At 40.5% G+C, this 17,308-nt stretch overlaps 2 protein-coding genes across 11 annotated transcripts in view; one reads left to right on the top strand and one right to left on the bottom strand.

Annotated features, from left to right (window-relative positions):
- LOC307180909 (uncharacterized protein) overlaps positions 1 to 17,308 on the top strand; it is a 310,399-nt gene that overhangs the window by 105,697 nt on the left and 187,394 nt on the right. The gene's annotated exons all lie outside the window — the stretch shown is intronic.
- The window catches only part of ITGA8 (integrin subunit alpha 8), a 181,591-nt gene continuing 176,006 nt past the window's right edge, over positions 11,724 to 17,308 (bottom strand). For both annotated transcript variants that reach the window (XM_079911467.1, XM_079911466.1), the window contains 2 exons: positions 16,590 to 16,712; positions 11,724 to 14,850 (listed from right to left, as the gene is read on the bottom strand). In XM_079911467.1, coding sequence (XP_079767593.1) covers positions 14,764 to 14,850; positions 16,590 to 16,712 — 210 coding nt within the window. In that variant the 3' untranslated portion in view covers positions 11,724 to 14,763. The remainder of the gene's footprint in view (positions 14,851 to 16,589; positions 16,713 to 17,308) is intronic.

Here is a 17,308-nt window from a genome sequence, read left to right on the forward strand (position 1 = left end):
TGACAAAGTGCAAAGTCCTTGATGCAAAGTCCAAGCCACAAAAGACCATGGTCTTTCCCCCCACTCTCTGTTCAACTGGACATGAGTTAGGAGAGATTCAGTCTTCTAATTGTGCAGATAGCATCTTGGATAAAAAATAATGTACAGTCTTTCAATGTCATATAACTTGAGTTACATGTGAACAAACCTTGCTGCTTATGCAGTTAGCAGGTCTCCTAGGTTGAGGATGAAATTGGAAATCTGTTTGCTAGGGGTTAATCCTTCATTACCTCTGGTTTCCAAAAGATGAAGACAAAATATGAGAGTAGTCTCTTAAGCAGTGAGACCGGTGGACAGCAATTGTTTGAAGTCTTGGCAGAATATTATATGAGGCCACAGTTTCCTGAAATAAAACTGAAAAAGTCTAGATTTTTTGATCTGGAAAATTAAGTTTATTCTGTCATTTAGGTTTCTAACCAGTAGCTTTTTGGTGTGAAAAAAACGATTTAAAATACACTGTTCTCAAACTCTGAAATCCCTGTGGTTTGGGAGTTAGCTTCAATCTTGGTAAATGACCTAAAAAAGGAGTTTCTCTGTCCATATATTCTGAGAATTAAAATAGCATATATCTAGCTTTAGGGGTTGAAAGATGTTAAGAATATTTCATCATGTGCATGAATCTAAGTAGAGTTCAGCAAGTAGAAGGGGACAGAAGTTCTGTGGTTCTGATTCCCAACTCTCTAAACAAGATGGAGTCAGCCTTGTACTTTTATGCCTAGAAGCCTCGTTTGTTAATTCTCTGGTTCTGGGAGAATGTGAAAAGGATCCCCAAGGTCATGAAAAACCATTTTAACCCCATTTTCTTAAATGGTTTCTTCTCTGCTTTCAGCATGGAATTGTTAATCTCAACTTGTTAGAAATGGCAGGTTGTATGGTCCTGGCCTCTGGAGTTGGGCAGACCCGGCTTTGAATGTCAGTTCTGCCACCAGCTATGGTGTAAACTGTCAAGCTACTTACCCCTCAAGCTCAGTTCATCACAAAACAGGAATAACCCTAGAATCTGCCTCATAAGGTGGCTGTGAAGATTAAATGAAAAAGAAATGCATGTTAAAGCACTTGGCTAACAACTTGACACAGACTAAATGCTTAATGCATTCCAGTTTTTATTATGATTACTTTTATTTTACATCTTTATTGGAGTATAATTGCTTTACAATGGTGTGTTAGTTTCTGCTTTATAACAAAGTGAATCAGTTATACATATACATGTGTTCCCATATCTCTTCCCTCTTGTGTCTCCCTCCCTCCCACCCTCCCTATCCCACCCCTCTAGGTGGTCCCAAAGCACCGAGCTGATCTCCCTGTGCTATGCGGCTGCTTCCCACTAGCTATCTATTTTACGTTTGGTAGTGTATATATGTTATGATTACTTTTATTATTCCATCCTCAACTCCTTCCTACTTCTACTTCCTCATAATAATCCTTCATATACTTACAGTCAGGTAATATTTTTCCCCAGACATTGTCTTCTCCAGGTTAAACAACCCCAAGTCCCTCAACTGTTCCTCACCTGGAAAGCTTGAGATGCCTGTTCCTCTAGGTGTTCTCTCTGTAATGAGATACAGAGACTGCAGCTGAGGCCTGGAGCTTGTCGGCTAGGATAAACTCCTTGAGCTGAGTGGGGTGAAGGGCCACTGGCCAAATGGAAATAGTCAATGTCTTTCACCTGGTGTGGAAGGCATTCCACACGTCAACGGGCTTCCCTGGTGGCGCAGTGGTTGAGAATCCGCCTGCCAGTGCAGGGGACACGGGTTCGAGCCCTGGTCTGGGAAGATCCCACATTTCGCAGAACAGTTAAGCCCGTGTGCCACAACTGCTGAGCCTGTGTTCTAGAGCCCTCGAGCCACAACTGCTGAGCCCATGTGCTACAACTTCTGAAGCCCGTGTTCCTAGAGCCCGTGCTCTGCGACAAGCCACCACAATGAGTTCCCGGATAAGGACCGGGAGAGATGATGGTGGGAAGAGCAGATAAAGTGGAGGCAGAAGAAAGAGAAGGTTTGCTTCCTGGGCTGTGACTCTGCCTGTTGGCCAGCCTGTGAGACCAGACCAGTGTCCAGAAATGGACACATCATCTGTCTGTGGCACTGAGGGACCTGCCCTTTTTGCGGGGGGGTAAACTCCTTCCTACCATCAAGTGTGTGGCCCAGGGAATGCTAGTTACCCTTGTTTCATTTTCTTGGTTCTGTTCATCCATTACGGTAGCTGTTTTTCTCAGCTCTGGGTCCTTGCAGCTCTAAGCCATGCACTCCCTGTGCTGAAGAGTGGGGGTGGTGAGCAAGCCCTACAGCCCCAAGACAGGGACTTCCTTCAGCTCCCCACTAACTCGGTGACCAGCAGCCTCTAGTTTCCAACTGGTGAGGAAGCTCCTCTCTCATATCACAAAACGCACATTTATCCATCGAGTCCACGAGAATAAGATGATTATTTCAAGGGAGAAGAAGAGAGAATGAGAATGTGGGTGGTGGTAAGAAATTGAAGAGCAGAACAGATGAGTAAATTATATAAAAATGCAGTTGTCTTAATCTTCTAATATGTGCGTGAAGGCAGTAAGTGAGGGGAAGGCATCCAAACGTTTATGAGTCGTCTCATGTACTCAGCAACACTCGTGTATTACCTGAGTGAAGAGAAATCAAAAGACTGATAGAAAGATACTCTCTTTAATCGTCATCTTGGGTTCACTTGTCAAACAGTTCTACGCAATAGAAACTTACGAAGGGGGATGTGATGAGTTGAATTGTATCCTCCCCCAAAGATATGGTGAAGTCCTAACCGGACTCAGTGTGACCAGATTTGGAGATAGGGTCTTTACAAAGGTAATCAAGTTAAATGAGGTCAGTACGTTGGCGCCTAATCCAATATGCCTGGTGTCCTTATCAAAAGGGGAAACACGAACACAGACACAAGGAGAAGATGACATGAGATAGGCAGGGGGGATGCCATGTGAGGTGGGAGGAATGCAGTGATGCCTTTACAAACCAAGGAACGCTTGAGATGACTAGAAGCTGCAGGAGAGGCATGGAAGCAACTCCTTCCTAGTGCCTTCTGAGGAACATGGCCCTGCTGACGCCTTGGCTTGGACTTCTGGCCTGGAGAACTCTGTGACAACAAATTTCTGTTGTTTTAAGCCACTCAGTTTGTGGTACTTTGTGATGGAAGCCCTAGGAAACTAATATAGAGGAGATACATGGAGTTTTCAAAAATTAAAAATTTTTATGGAAATAAAAGTTGTTCAATTTGCTCATACACTAAAGTCGATTCAGTGACTGAAAGTTGAAATCTCAAAATTAAAAACCAGGGCGGTCCATTGTTACTGCATAAAAAAATGCCAACGTAAAAGTTGGACAGCAGGACAATCTTCTGATTTTGTTTTTCCTACGAAACAGTGCACAATCAAAATGAGCAATAGCACAGATACATTAAGAACATCCCTACTATGTCATATCATGGCACGTATAGAAGTTAAAGTCAAGACATTTTATTGTCAAGAGGTGCTAGTCTCAGGCTACGTTTCCATGTGGATTTTGGTCAACGACCCTAAATAACAGAGAACTTATAAACAATTCCAAAAGACAGTGTGTCAGGCAGATGGTTTTGCGGTCAAGGTGGGGGAGAGTGTAATGTGGCAAGCAGCGTGGTACCATATGTACTCTGGCTGTTCTGAACTAGCAGGTGACTTAAGCGTCACTGGGGGGGGGGGCGTTCTTTGGATTTTACTTAGATCTAAAATGAGTTTAAAATTTCAGTGCTTTAAAATGCTGCATGCAAAGGAATCAACCTTTTATTTAAAAATTTTTTTAACATCTCTATTGGGGTATAATTGCTTTACAATGATGTGTTACTTTCTGCTGTGTAACAAAGTGAATCAGCTCTATATATACATATATCCCCTCCTTCTTGTGTCTCCCTCCCACCCTCCCTATCCCACCCCTCTAGGTGGATACAAAGCACCAAGCTGATCTCCCTGTGCTACGTGGCTGCTTCGCACTAGCTATCTATTTTACATTTGGTAGTGTATATATGTCCATGCTACTCTCTCACTTTGTCCCAGCTTACCCTTCACCCTCCCCTTATCCTCAAGTCCATTCCCTACGTCTGCGTCTTTATTCCTGTTCTGCCCCTAGGTTCTTCAGAACCATTTTTTTTTTTTAAGATTCCATATATATGTGTTAACATATGGTATTTGTTTTTCTCTTTCTGACTTACTTCGCTCTGTATGACACACTCTAGGTACATCCACCTCACTACAAACTCAATTTCTTTTTATGGCTGAGTGAGATTCCATTGTATATATGTGCCACATCTTCTTTATCCATTCGTCTGTCGATGGACACCTAGGTTGCTTCCTAGTCCTGGCTATTGTCAATAGAGCTGCAGTGAACATTGTGGTACATGTCTCTTTTTGAATTATGTTTTTCTCAGTGTATAAGCCCAGTAGTGGGATTGCTGCGTCATATGGTAGTTCTATTTTTAGCTTTTTAAGGAATCTCCATATTGTTCTCCATAGTGGTTGTATCAATTTACATTCCCACCAACAGTGCAAGAGGGTTCTCTTTGCTCCACACCCTCTCCAGCATTTATTGTTTGTAGATTTTTTGATGATGGCCATTCTGACTGCTGTGAGGTGATACCTCATTGTAGTTTTGATTTGCATTTCTCTAATGATTAGTAATGTTGAGCATCCTTTCATGTGTTTGTTGGCAATCTGTATATCTTCTTTGGAGAAATGTCTATTTAGGTCTTCTGCCCATTTTTGGATTGGGTTGTTTGTTTTTTTGATACTGAGCTGCATGAGCTGCTATATTTTGGACATTAATCTTTTGTCAGTTGCTTCATTTGCAAATATTTTCTCCCATTCTGAGGGTTTTCTTTTTGTTTTGTTTATGGTTTCTTTTGCTGTGCAAAAGCTTTGAAGTTTCATTAGGTCCCATTTGTTTATTTTTGTTTTTATCTCCATTTCTCTAGGAGGTGGGTCAGAAGGGATCTTGCTGTGATTTATGTCATAGCATGTCTGCCTGTGTTTTCCTCTAACAGTTTGATAGTGTCTGGCCTTACATTTAGGTCTTTAATCCATTTTGAGTTTATTTTTGTGTATGGTGTTAGGGAGTGTTCTAATTTCATTCTGTTACATGTAGCTGTCCAGTTTTCCCAGCACCACTTATTGAAGAGGCTATCTTTTCTCCATTGTATATTCATGCCTCCTTTATCAATGATAAGGTGACCATATGTGCATGGGTTTATCTCTGGGCTTTCTATCCTGTTCCATTGATCTATCTTTCTGTTTTTGTGCTAGTCCCATACTGTCTTGATGACTGTAGCTTTGTAGTATAGTCTGAAGTCAGGGAGCCTGATTCCTCCAGCTCCGTTTTTCTTTCTCAAGATTGCTTTGGCTATTTGGGGTCTTTTGTGTTTCCATACAAATTGTGAAATTTTTTGTTCTAGTTCTGTGAAAAATGCCATTGGTAGTTTGATAGGGATTGCATTGAATCTGTAGATTGCTTTGGGTAGTAGAGTCATTTTCACATTGTTGATTCTTCCAATCCAAGAACATGGTATATCTCTCCATCTGTTTGTATCGTCTTTAATTACTTTCATCAGTGTCTTATAGTTTTCTGCATACAGGTCTTTTGTCTCCTTAAGTAGGTTTATTCCTAGGTATTTCATTCTTTTTGTTGCATTGGTAAATGGGAGCGTTTCCTTAATTTCTCTTTCAGATTTTTCATCATTAGTGTATAGGAATGCAAGAGCTTTCTGTGCATTAATTTTGTGTCCTGCTACTTTACCAAATTCATTGATTAGCTCTAGTTGTTTTCTGGTAGACTCTTTAGGATTCTCTGTGTATAATATCATGTCATCTGCAAACAGTGACAGTTTTACTTCTTTTCTGAGTAGGATTCCTTTTATTTCTTTTTCTTCTCTTATTGCCATGGCTAAAACTTCCAACGCTATGTTGAATAATAGTGGTGAGGGTTGGCAACCTTGTCTTGTTCTTGATCTTAGAGGAAATGGTTGCACTTTTTCACCATTGAGAACGATGTTGGCTGTGGGTTTGTTGTCTATGCCTTTACTATGTTGAGGTCAGTTCCCTCTATGCCTACTTTCTGGAGAGTTTTTTTTTTTAGCATAAATGCGTGTTGAATTTTGTTGAAAGTTTTTGTGCATCTATTGAGATGATCATATGGTTTTTATCCTTCAGTTTGTTAATATGGTGTATCACATTGATTGATTTCTGTATATTGAAGAATCCTTGCATTCCTGGGATAAGCCCCACTGGATTGTGGTGTACGATTTTTTGGATTAATGTGCTATTGGATTCTGTTTGCTAGTATTTTGTTGAGGATTTTTGCATCTATGTTCATCAGTGATATTGGCCTATAGTTTTCTTTCTTTGTGACATCTTTGTCTGGTTTTAGTATCAGGGTGATGGTGGCCTCGTAGAATGAGTTTGGGAGTGTTTCTCCCTCTGCTATATTTTGGAAGAGTTGGAGAAGGATAGGTGTTAGCTCTTCTCTAAATGTTTGATAGAATTCGCCTGTGAAGCCATCTGGTCCTGGGCTTTTGTTTGTTGGAAGATTTTTAATCATAGTCTCAATTTCTGTGCTTGTGATTGGTCTGTTTATATTTTCTATTTCTTTCTGGTTCAGTCTCTGAAGGTTGTGCTTTTCTAAGAAACTGTCCATTTCTTCCAGGTTGTCCATTTTATTGGCATAGAGTTGCCTGTAGTAATCTCTCATGATTGTTTGCATTTCTGCAGTGTCAGTTGCTACTTCTCCTTTTTCATTTCTAATTCTGTTGATTTGAGTCTTCTCCCTTCTTTTCTTGATGAGTCTGGCTAATGGTTTATCAATTTTGTTTATCTTCTCAAAGAAACAGCTATTTGTTGTATTGATCTTTGCTATTGTTTCCTTCATTTATTTTTCGTTTACTTCTGATCCGATCTTTATGATTTCTTTCCTTCTGCTAATTTTGGGGGTTTTTCGTTCTTCTTTCTCTAATCGCTTTAGGTGTAAGGTTAGGTTGTTTACTTGAGATGTTTCTTGTTTCTTGAGCTAGGATTGTATTTCTAAAAACTTTCCTCTTAGAACTGCTTTTGCTGCATCCCATAGGTTTTGTGTCACCATGTTTTCATTGTCATTTGTTTCTAGGTTTTTTTTTGATTTCTTCAGTGATCTCTTGGTTATTTAGTAGTGTATTGTTTAGCCTCCATGTGTTTGTATCTTTTACAGTTTTTTTCCGTAATTGATAGTTAGTCTCTTGGCATTGTGATCGGAAAAGGTACTTGATATAATTTCAGTATTCTTAAATTTACCGAGGCTTGATTTCTGACCCAAATATGATCTTTCCTGGAGAATGTTCCATCAGCACTTGAGAAGAAAGTGTATTCTGTTGTTTTTGGATGGAATGTCCTATAAATATCAATTAAATCCATCTGGTTTAATGTATCAGTTCAAGCTTGTGTTTCTTTATTTATTTTCATTTTGGTTGATCTGTCCATTGGTGAAAGTGGGCTGTTGAAGTCCCCTACCATGATTGTGTTACTGTCGATTTCCCCTTTTATGGCTGTTAGCATTTGCCTTATTGTATTGAGGTGCTCTTATGTTGGGCTGCTATATCTTCTTCTTGCTATATTGCTATATTGCTAATTGCTATATCTTTTTCCTGGAATGATCCCTTGAGCATTATGTAGTGTCCTTCTTTGTCTCTTGTGAGCCTTTATTTTAAAGTCTATTTTGTCTGATATGAGAATTGTTATTCCAGCTTTCTTTTGGTTTCCATTTGCATGGAATATCTTTTTCCATCCCCTCACTTTCAGTCTGTATGTGTCCCTAGGTCTGAAGTGGGTCTCTTGTAGACAGCAGATATACAGGTCTTGTTTTTGTATCCATTCAGCCAGTCTATGTCTTTTGGTTGGAGCATTTAATCCACTTACATTTAAGGTAATTATCAATATGTATGTTCCTATTACCATTTTCTTAATTGTTTTGGGTTTGTTTTTGTAGGTCTTTTCCTTCTCTTATGTTTCCTGCCTAGAGAAGTTCCTTTAGCATTTGTTGTAAAGCTGTTTTGGTGGTGCTGAATTCTCTTAACTTTGGCTTGTCTGTAAAGGTTTTAATTTCTCCATCGAATCTGAATGAGATCCTTGCTGGGTAGAGTAATCTTGGTTGTAGGTTTTTCCCTTTCATCGCTTTAAATATGCCCTGCCACTCCCTTCTGGCTTGCAGAGTTTCTGCTGAAAGATCAGCTGTTAACCTTATGGGGATTCCCTTGTATGTTATTTGTTGCTTTTCCCTTGCTGCTTTCAATATTTTTTCTTTGTATTTAATTTTTGATAGTTCGTTTAATATGTATCTTGGCGTTTTTCTCCTTGGATTTATCCTGTATGGGACTCTCTGTGCTTCCTGGACTTAATTGACTATTTCCTTTCCCATGTTAGGGAAGTTTTCAAGTATAATCTCTTCAAATATTTTCTCAGTCCCTTTCTTTTTCTCTTCTTTTTCTGGGACCCCTATAATTCGAATGTTAGTGCGTTTAGGCTTGTCCCAGAGGCCTCTGAGACTGTCCTCAGTTCTTTTATTTTTTTTCTTTATTCTGCTCTGTGGTAGTTATTTCCACTACTTTATCTTCCAGCTCACTTATCCATTTTTTTGCCTCAGGTATTCTGCTATTGATTCCTTCTAGAGAATTTTTAATTTCATTTATTGTGCTGTTCATCATTGTTTGTTTGCTCTTTAGTTCTTCTAGGTCCTTGTTAAACGTTTCTTGCATTTTCTCCATTCTATTTCCAAGATTTTGGATCATATTTACTATCATTATTCTGAATTCTTTGTCAGGTAGACTGCCTATTTCCTCTTCATTTGTTAGGTCTGGTGGGTTTTTTACCTTGCTCCTTCATCTGCTGTGTGTTTCTCTGTCTTCTCATTTTGCTTAACTTACTGTGTTTGGGGTCTCCTTTTCGCAGCCTTCGGGTTTGTAGTTCCCGTCGTTTTTGGTGTCTTCCCCCAGTGAGTGAGGTTGGTTCCACGGCTTGTGTAGGTTCCTGGTGGAGGGGACTAGTGCCTGTGTTCTGGTGGGTGGGGCTGGATCTTGTCTTTCTGGTGGGCAGGACCATGTCCAGTGGTGTGTTTGGGGGTGTCTGTGAACTCAGTATGATTTTAGGCAGACTCTCTGCTAATGGGTGCGGTTGTGTTTCTGTCTTGCTAGTTGTTTGGCATGGGGCCTCCAGCCCTTGAGCTTACTGGCTGTTGGGTGGAACTGGGTCTTACTGTTGAGATGGAGGTCTCTGGGAGAGCTCTCGCTGATTGATATTACATGGGGCTGGGCGGTCTCTGGTGGACCAATGTCCTGAACTTGGCTCTCCCACCTCAGAGGCTCAGGCCTGACACCTGGCTAGAGCACCAAGACCCTGTCAGCCACATCGCTCAAAAATGAAGGGAGAGCTCCTCTGCTGCCCCGCACCCAGTTGGTGGGCCCAGGTGAGGCAAGAGGAGGCCCAGGCCCGGTGCTCGGGATGCCTGGTCCCACGTACCGTTTCCACATGTTGTTTGGCCGCAACAGACTGAGCTGGCTCCTCCAGATCAGGTGGTGGGTGGCGAGAAGGGAGAGGACAGCGTGGAAGGATGCAAGCTTAGAAGGCCAGAAGTCAACTTTTAATGTGATCACAATTCTGAAGGAGAAAATCTGCTGTATGTGCGGAAAAGAACATTAGGCCCTAGGGAGGTACTGTGTTGGCATTCATGGATAGCAACCAAAGGTGTTCATGTTTTGGTTCTTCCTGAGGTCACCAGGGTGCTGTGTCTTATAAAGGTAACCTGTGAGATGGTCACCTTTCACAGAGGAAGTGTGCAGCTCTGGAGGGAATTCTGCCTTTTCTCAGAATTCTCCAAGGAGGGATCCTTATCTTATTTTGCCCACTCTAGGCACCCAGATCTCAACTCAACCTTTAGAAAGTTTTGATGCTGTTCAGTGTCTGCATGTAAAATGGCTGGAAGTGACAAAGTTATCAACAGAATCTGGGGAGAAGGCTGAGCTCTTGTTGCATACATACAACTAGAAAGCACTTTGCTACTCTCAAGACACGACAAGACTTCTTTCACGTCCCCCACTATGAGCGCGCGCAGGCTCTGACTGGTGGGGCTAGCCCATCATGGATTATTCTGGGTGTGCCGCGGGGAAGTCTTGCCCCGCTCAGCTGGTTTGTACTGGGGTGGCACATTGATTTTCAGCACCAATATTCCTGAATCTTATTTCCTTTTACGTTTTTTCATCTGGGATACATAGGCACCTCTGCACCACCCTGAGTTTTTAGATATGTCTAGGCTTTAAAGTGTGAGTGAATATACAGTATGAAGTGAAGGATTCATCCTCCTGCTTGCTTTTGGCTATAAGAAAAGCATCCAGGCACTGGGTTCTTTTCACTGTAATTCATGAACACCAGAGAAGTGGCAACTATTTAAATACCTTTATGAGCAATAAATTGCTCTGTATTAAATGGTTGATAAATATTAGAACTCAAATGTGTACATTAAATGTACCAAATTCCAGTGAAATACAAATTGAAAGAAAGTAATATTTGAAAACAGTTACCAAAATATTTTAAAATGCTGACAGAATTATGAAGGAAATGGTATTTTAGGTTAATGCAAATTGATCTAGTCCTCTTAACATATATTATCAAGAACTACAAAATTCTTCATATACTTTAACCAAACCACCTCACTCTTTTGAGGTTCACTCATTGAAATAACCAAAAAGAAGCCTCATGTATGAAAGTATTCAATTTCATGCTATTCTTAATATATGAATCTGTGAACAAATATTTCCAATAGGAGGGTTGGTTAAACAAATGATGATCTGCTAATTGGATCAAACATTGGGTAACTATTATAACAACACTGTGTGAACACTCTAAATAGGATAAAAAATGTGTGTATCTCCAAGCTTTATAATGGGAGCAGGTTACAGGAGTACATATTCCCCATGATTATTACTGTGCACATATGCATATTCATTCATTCACTTTAGAACGGTTTTTGAGCACTGACTATATAACAGATGTTGGTGCTATAGGTGTAGGAGACACAAAGGTGAGAGATATTCCTGCTCACACAGAGGGTTGGCCCAGCTGGAAAACAGTCATGAGAACAAATGGAAAAGTGTAGTCATTCACGAAGTGCCATTGGAGAACAGGAGGAGCCTTTAAGTTGGCCGAAGACTCGAAGAAGGCTTCATAAAAAAGCAAAGATTTTTATATGGACAAAATTTGACAGCAGTGTAGAGAAAAGAAATCAGTTGTATGAAAGTGTAGGTATTAGAAATGACTCACACCTTTTTAAACATATGTATTGCGATTTAATTCACATACCATAAAATTCACCGATTTAAAGCATACAATCCAGTCCTTCTTAGTTTATTCATGCAAACATCACCACAATCTAAGTTTAGAACATGTTCATCATCCCAAAGAAGTGTCGTGTTCTCGCTCTTTCAAATCTCTTCCAATGTTAAATGTTTTTGTAGTAAAGAATCAAGGCGTGGGACTTCCCTGGTGGCACATTTGTTAGGAGTCCACCTGCCAATGGAGGGGACATGGATTTGAGCTCCGGTCCGGGAAGATCCCACATGCCGCGGAGCAACTACTGAGCCCGTGCACCACAACTACTGAGCCTGCACCCTAGAGCCCACGAGTCACAACTTCTGAGCCTGTGTGCCACAACTACTGAGCCCATGTGCCACAACTACTGAAGCCTGTGCCCCTGGAGCCCGTGCTCTGCCACAGAAGAGGCCACCGCCATGAGAAGCCTGTGCACCACAACGGGGAGCAGCTCCTGCTCGCCTCAACTAGAGAAAGCCCACACAGCAACGAAGACCCAATGCAGCCAAAAATAAATAAATAAATAAATAAATAAATGAAGGCGTAAAGACAGAAACCTTTGATGTCTGCCATTGTGGGAAAGCTTTATATTGCTTGTGAAACAAACCACAAATATGTCATCATGTCTTTAATTTTTAATTTTATTAGTGACAAGGTAAATAGGTACATGAAAATCTTCACAGATATCTACACGTGTATTTAAATAAAGCAAGAGTTGAGTTCAAAGAGTGGGGCTTCGGTGGCGACTGGTCCATGTTATTTACTTAGTGTATAAAAATCTCCAAGTTTATAAAACTTGATTTGCCCATTTTTTTTCCCATTCTTAAAAGCTAGCTGCAAGTATTTCAAAAGGCATATCTAAAATATAGATAGATTCTAAGAGAAGCACGGCACATTATGAATGATGAAAGTGATTGGCTTTACATGATGAGAAGCAGATTCACTCAGTGCACTGGTAGAATATTCTCCATGCGGAGGGGGGGCGGGGATGCTCAAGAACGCACCTGACCTCAGTGTTCGTTGATGGCCGTCTGTGAGCTGCCTGCAGGTGGCAGCGCCTGTCCTTCTAGACGGGGACCACTCTTGGCTGAGATGTGAGCCTGGAGCTTGCCTCTGAAGTCCTCATACCTGCTGTGTTCTGGATCCAGCCTTGCCCCTGGCACCTCGAGTCTCCTCCAGGTGTCTGTACGCCCTGGCTCATAGGGTCCCAGACCTAAGAGTTCCTTCGCACAGGTTAGCTTAAAAGGCAATAGGTGTGTTTTCTCAGGGATCTTTTATTCTCTCTTGGGCAGAAGTCAGGCATGACGAGAAGATTTAGGGCTTTATTTGGGGGAAGAGAGACCCATCTCTGTGATATGATTGGAGAGACATCCCTCCAGTCATCTTACAGAAACGACCACCTCCCTGTACGACCAATTCCACCCAGACAACTAACACCTAAGACCCCCTGAGGCTGGTGTGGGACCCTCCAACTCTTTGAAACATGTGCAGTTCTCACCCAGTGAGCCACACACACTGGGAGCCAGACTTGGGTTCCTGACAGCTTGAAACCACTACTGTGACAGAATTTAACTCACAAGCGGACAGAATACAAACTGTTCAGTGTGTTCGTCCATGTGCCTTTCGTTTGGTTTCCAAAGAAGTTGTGCAGCTGTAACCAGATGGCTCCTCTCCAGGTTAAGTCATGACCGAAAATTTAGTGTCTGTGAGTCTGGCTCATCTTTCAAATCAAGTGTGATTATTGAAATAGGGATATAAATTTTCCAACTGCTTCATAAACTTAAGGATTTGGGTCTGCTGGTTCTATCATACTTAATATTCAGGATATTAATTTTAAAAATAACTAATGCCAGTGTAAACATGCTTTTGATACATAGGTCTATAAAATATTGCACATAAATATAAAATTTGTTCAGCATCTCTTCATAATAGTTTTTCATTATCATAAAAAGGATACAAACTTGGGCAGACTATATAAATTTGGCTGGTCAATTTTACTTGAAAAATGATACTGTTACACATGATTATGGATTATTTACAAGAGTTTTAAACATGAAGTTTCTGTGATGGTTAAATTAAAGACAGTGGGAAAATAGCTTAAGTAAAAATTATTTTCCAAAGTCATGTACTATAAAGATTAGCAGTAAAAATGAATAGTAAAGTGGGAATAGGCAATTCTAAATAAAATCCCTAGGAACATGTTTTCTAGGTTCATCTCACATCTGCCTAACTTTACGTTTCCTACTATTTATGTTTAACATGTCTTTTCTGTGAATATAAGTTTGAGGTGTAGTAGAAAAAAATAGATGTTTAATACCAAGCTAAATGTTGGCATTGCCTCTTGTAGATATTAAAAGTAATATGTTTACCCAAATTATTAAATTGCTTTTTTATTAATGGATTCTAGAAATTTTACCATTACTTTTAAGCACCACCTAGGGTCAAGAGTCCCTGGAAATTTGTATATTGCTAATTAAGTCAATGGAAAGATTATTATTATTTTTTTTTTTGTAAAAGGAAATACAAATGCAACTTTTTGCAAAGCTAAATTAAGCAGATGTGAGGCCCTGGAAGTGTGAATAAAAGTAATTTCAGGTAGAAGGCAGCAAGGTGTTGAGTGAAACGGTCTTCGAATACCAGTTTGCTTTTCTTTAACGCTGTCTAAATCCTGACTAAGTTCTGCTAAATGATATATTATACACAAACTGGATATCTCGGAAGGAAATCTAGTGAGTGATTTTGAAAACCAGCGAACCAAATCTTAATTTCCAAATCCTCTAGAGTATCAGCCTAGAGCCATGGAAAATAAATAAATAAATCGTTATCCTCACTTACAAAGATGATCTTTGCCGTTTCCAAAGTACTTTCACAGTCCCAACAGCATAGGTTGGTCTCCCTGAGCAGTAACGTCATTAGAAATGTTTCTTTTCCAGAGGGAGGTGTCAAATATTCCGTTGGATACAGTAGTGTCGGAAGGTTTGGTCCTAGTTCACCTTCTAAAGTCTATCCTAATTCAGACATTGCATCTTTGAGACTTCAGTTGGATTTATCTGGAAAGCAACCTCATGTTCCCATACCCATTTCAAAGTGTCTGCCAAATACGGAAGGACTCAAGCCAAAGACATCTTCCGCGATTGTCCATTGTTTCTGCAGCGTCAAGGATGCTTCCTTCCGGAAAAGGGTCACTGGGATCCGAGGCAGCTTTTCTAAAGCACAGTGTAGACAAGGTGATACCATGGCCTTTCCAATTCTTAGGACACTGGCAGGTAGAGGAAAACCTTGGTTGAACCTTCCTGATCCTTCTTTTCTTTGAACTGGACCAGTGTCGGAGTTCGTTTGGTCTTTGGCTTTCCTTTTCACGCCTCAGGGGTTTTCTCATTGGTCAGCTGTTCCCTGTCATTCATATCATCCTGGGGGGGTCTTGCTCGGTCAAAGAATCCGCACTACAAAGAGAGAAACAGGCTAGCAAGTCAGGTCATCCTGAGAATTTGTGAAAGTCCTCATTCTAAGAGTTTTCCCTTTATTTGCTGTCTAAGGAACTTGGTGCTCTGAGAATATAATCTGCTCAGTTCTCCAAATTACGAGGTGATAGCAGTGTGTTCTTTACCTGCAGAGAGGAATTCATTGCCTACGCAGAGCATCTGTGTCCTTCCTGCCATGTCCATGGTGGCGGGAGAATGTTCATTTTATATAAACCGCTTATGGACCTCGTATATTTTTCTGGGGTTACAGCAACCTGGCCCAAGGAGTCCCTCTCTGCTTTTGGCATGTTTTCTGGAGCCAGCAGCAATGTGAACTGCCAGCCAGGGCTGGCAGAATCCTGAAGTGGACTGTGGGCTACCTTGGGATGGACTGAAGGAAGAAGTGAGGAGACGCTTGTCTATCTCTCTGCACTTGGTGGAACATACAGTATATGGAGGAATATACTGTATACTGTATACAGTATATGGAGGACCCATACAGTATATGGGTCCTTTATTTCAATCCCAGAACATCTTCGTGACTCCGAAAATCAATCAGCAACTCGGGGAAGAGGTGATTATAGAATTTTCATTCTCCTGAATTTCAAAGGAGTACTTGGTCTAGGAGAATATAACTTTTCCTAGGAACCTAGAACCTTAATTCTTGTTTCTTAGGTTGGAAGCCCAATTTGTTGGGTTTGACTTATAACCATTGAGTCATCTTTCCTTTGTAGGACTAGTGCAATATTCTATCAATTGCTGTGTATCGTTGCATCATTTATGGACATAAAGTTTATATAAATAACAGACTAACATGAAAGTCTATTTGTAAAGGTAGACTATGCAATAGACCTTTGTGGGCTCAGGATGGCACAAAACAGCTGATAATGATCAGGAAAGCCATTATTTAACTCAAAAGGCAAGGATTTCTCAGTTTATTAAGCATGCCTCATGTTTCAAAATAAAAATACACTATGATTTTGGAGAATGCCAACAATAGCGATTAACTAAGACGGGACTGGGTTAATTACTTTCACAGTCATGTCACTGTGACATTGTTTCTATTTTGGAATGGAAAGCTCTGAACTTGGCAGTACTGTGGTTTGGGGACCAGAAATTAACTCACATTGTAGACTTTTAGTAGAAACGTCAGCAAAACACATGAAAGAGTAAGTTAAGGCTTCTTAATGGGATGGACTAGTTGGCAAGATGAAAAAAGCAAGTCTGAGAATATTAGAACATGCATGATCTATGTGGTGTCATTGAAAGCCCATGTAATAATTAATTACTATATTAATTGCATCCGTGTAGTGCTTATAAAGAAAACTCTCAAAGTATTGCTGATAGGATTGTGTCAACAAAAAGCTTAAGATCTCGATTAATTAAATAAGAAAAAGAAGTCTTCATCATAACATGATCACTCCAAGCATATTGGAAAGAAGATCACAGGTCTTAGTTAATAAAGTCCAACTCTCTTTACATTTATTTACAAGAAATTACAAGATAAAAGCAGCAATAAACACCCTCAGTCTTCTTAAATGTCACTTCCACAAGCATACTAAGTTTGCCAAAGCAAACAAGACCATTTTCCCTTCATGTCCCTATGTTGGAAATTCCCAAATCATGCCTCTAGCCTTGTCTTTTAAAATCCTAGGTATATCCTTCTAAATCCTCTCTGTGGCCTCTCTACTGAAAAAGGAAAAGAAAGCAAATAAACTTACCTTCCATAAAGCCAAGGTTAAAATGGCCAGAACCAGTAATCCAAGAAGTATTGCTAGTATTATTACCCATAACGGGATCGAGAAGGAAACATTTGGGGTTGCCCAAATAACCGATGTTTTAATCTGGAACGGAACATAAAAGAAATGAGCTCTAACGTGAAAACTACTGGGTGAAATAGAGCAGTAATTACCAATATAATACTGGGGGGAGTACTTCTGAAAGGATCCATGCAATAATTGAAATCACCCCAGGGGAGATTTGATGGTTTACAGCACTCGAACATGGCATCTTAAAAATTGGCACATTCTCAGGCCTCCCAGGTTAGGTGCAAGTCCAGTTACAGACACTTGGTGGGTGTTTGGCTTATACCAACCCAGAAACCCTAGAATAGAATTGAGGTGGACCAGGAACCAACAAGGTGGAAAGGAGTTACCTTAAATTGGGTTGGACCTTTTACGGCAAAAAATGGCTAAAAGTAAACCCTACAAAAAGCCAAGTCTGCCCACACGTTTCTCCACAGAACTGGGCTCACCTCACTGAGAGGTGAGCTTGCAAACAACCATGGACTGCTGGAGTGCAAGAAGGATAGACATCACCTAATTCCTGATTTTACAGGTGAGAAAATTGAGTCCCAGGGGACTAAGTGATCCACAGATCTAATTAGTGTCACTGCCTCTTTAGCCCTAGGCTCTGTGCTCTACCAAGAAAGAGCCCATCA

The sequence above is a fragment of the Stenella coeruleoalba genome (genome assembly GCF_951394435.1).
Source record: "Stenella coeruleoalba genome assembly, chromosome: 2".
In the NCBI taxonomy this organism is placed as follows: Eukaryota; Metazoa; Chordata; class Mammalia; order Artiodactyla; family Delphinidae; genus Stenella; species Stenella coeruleoalba.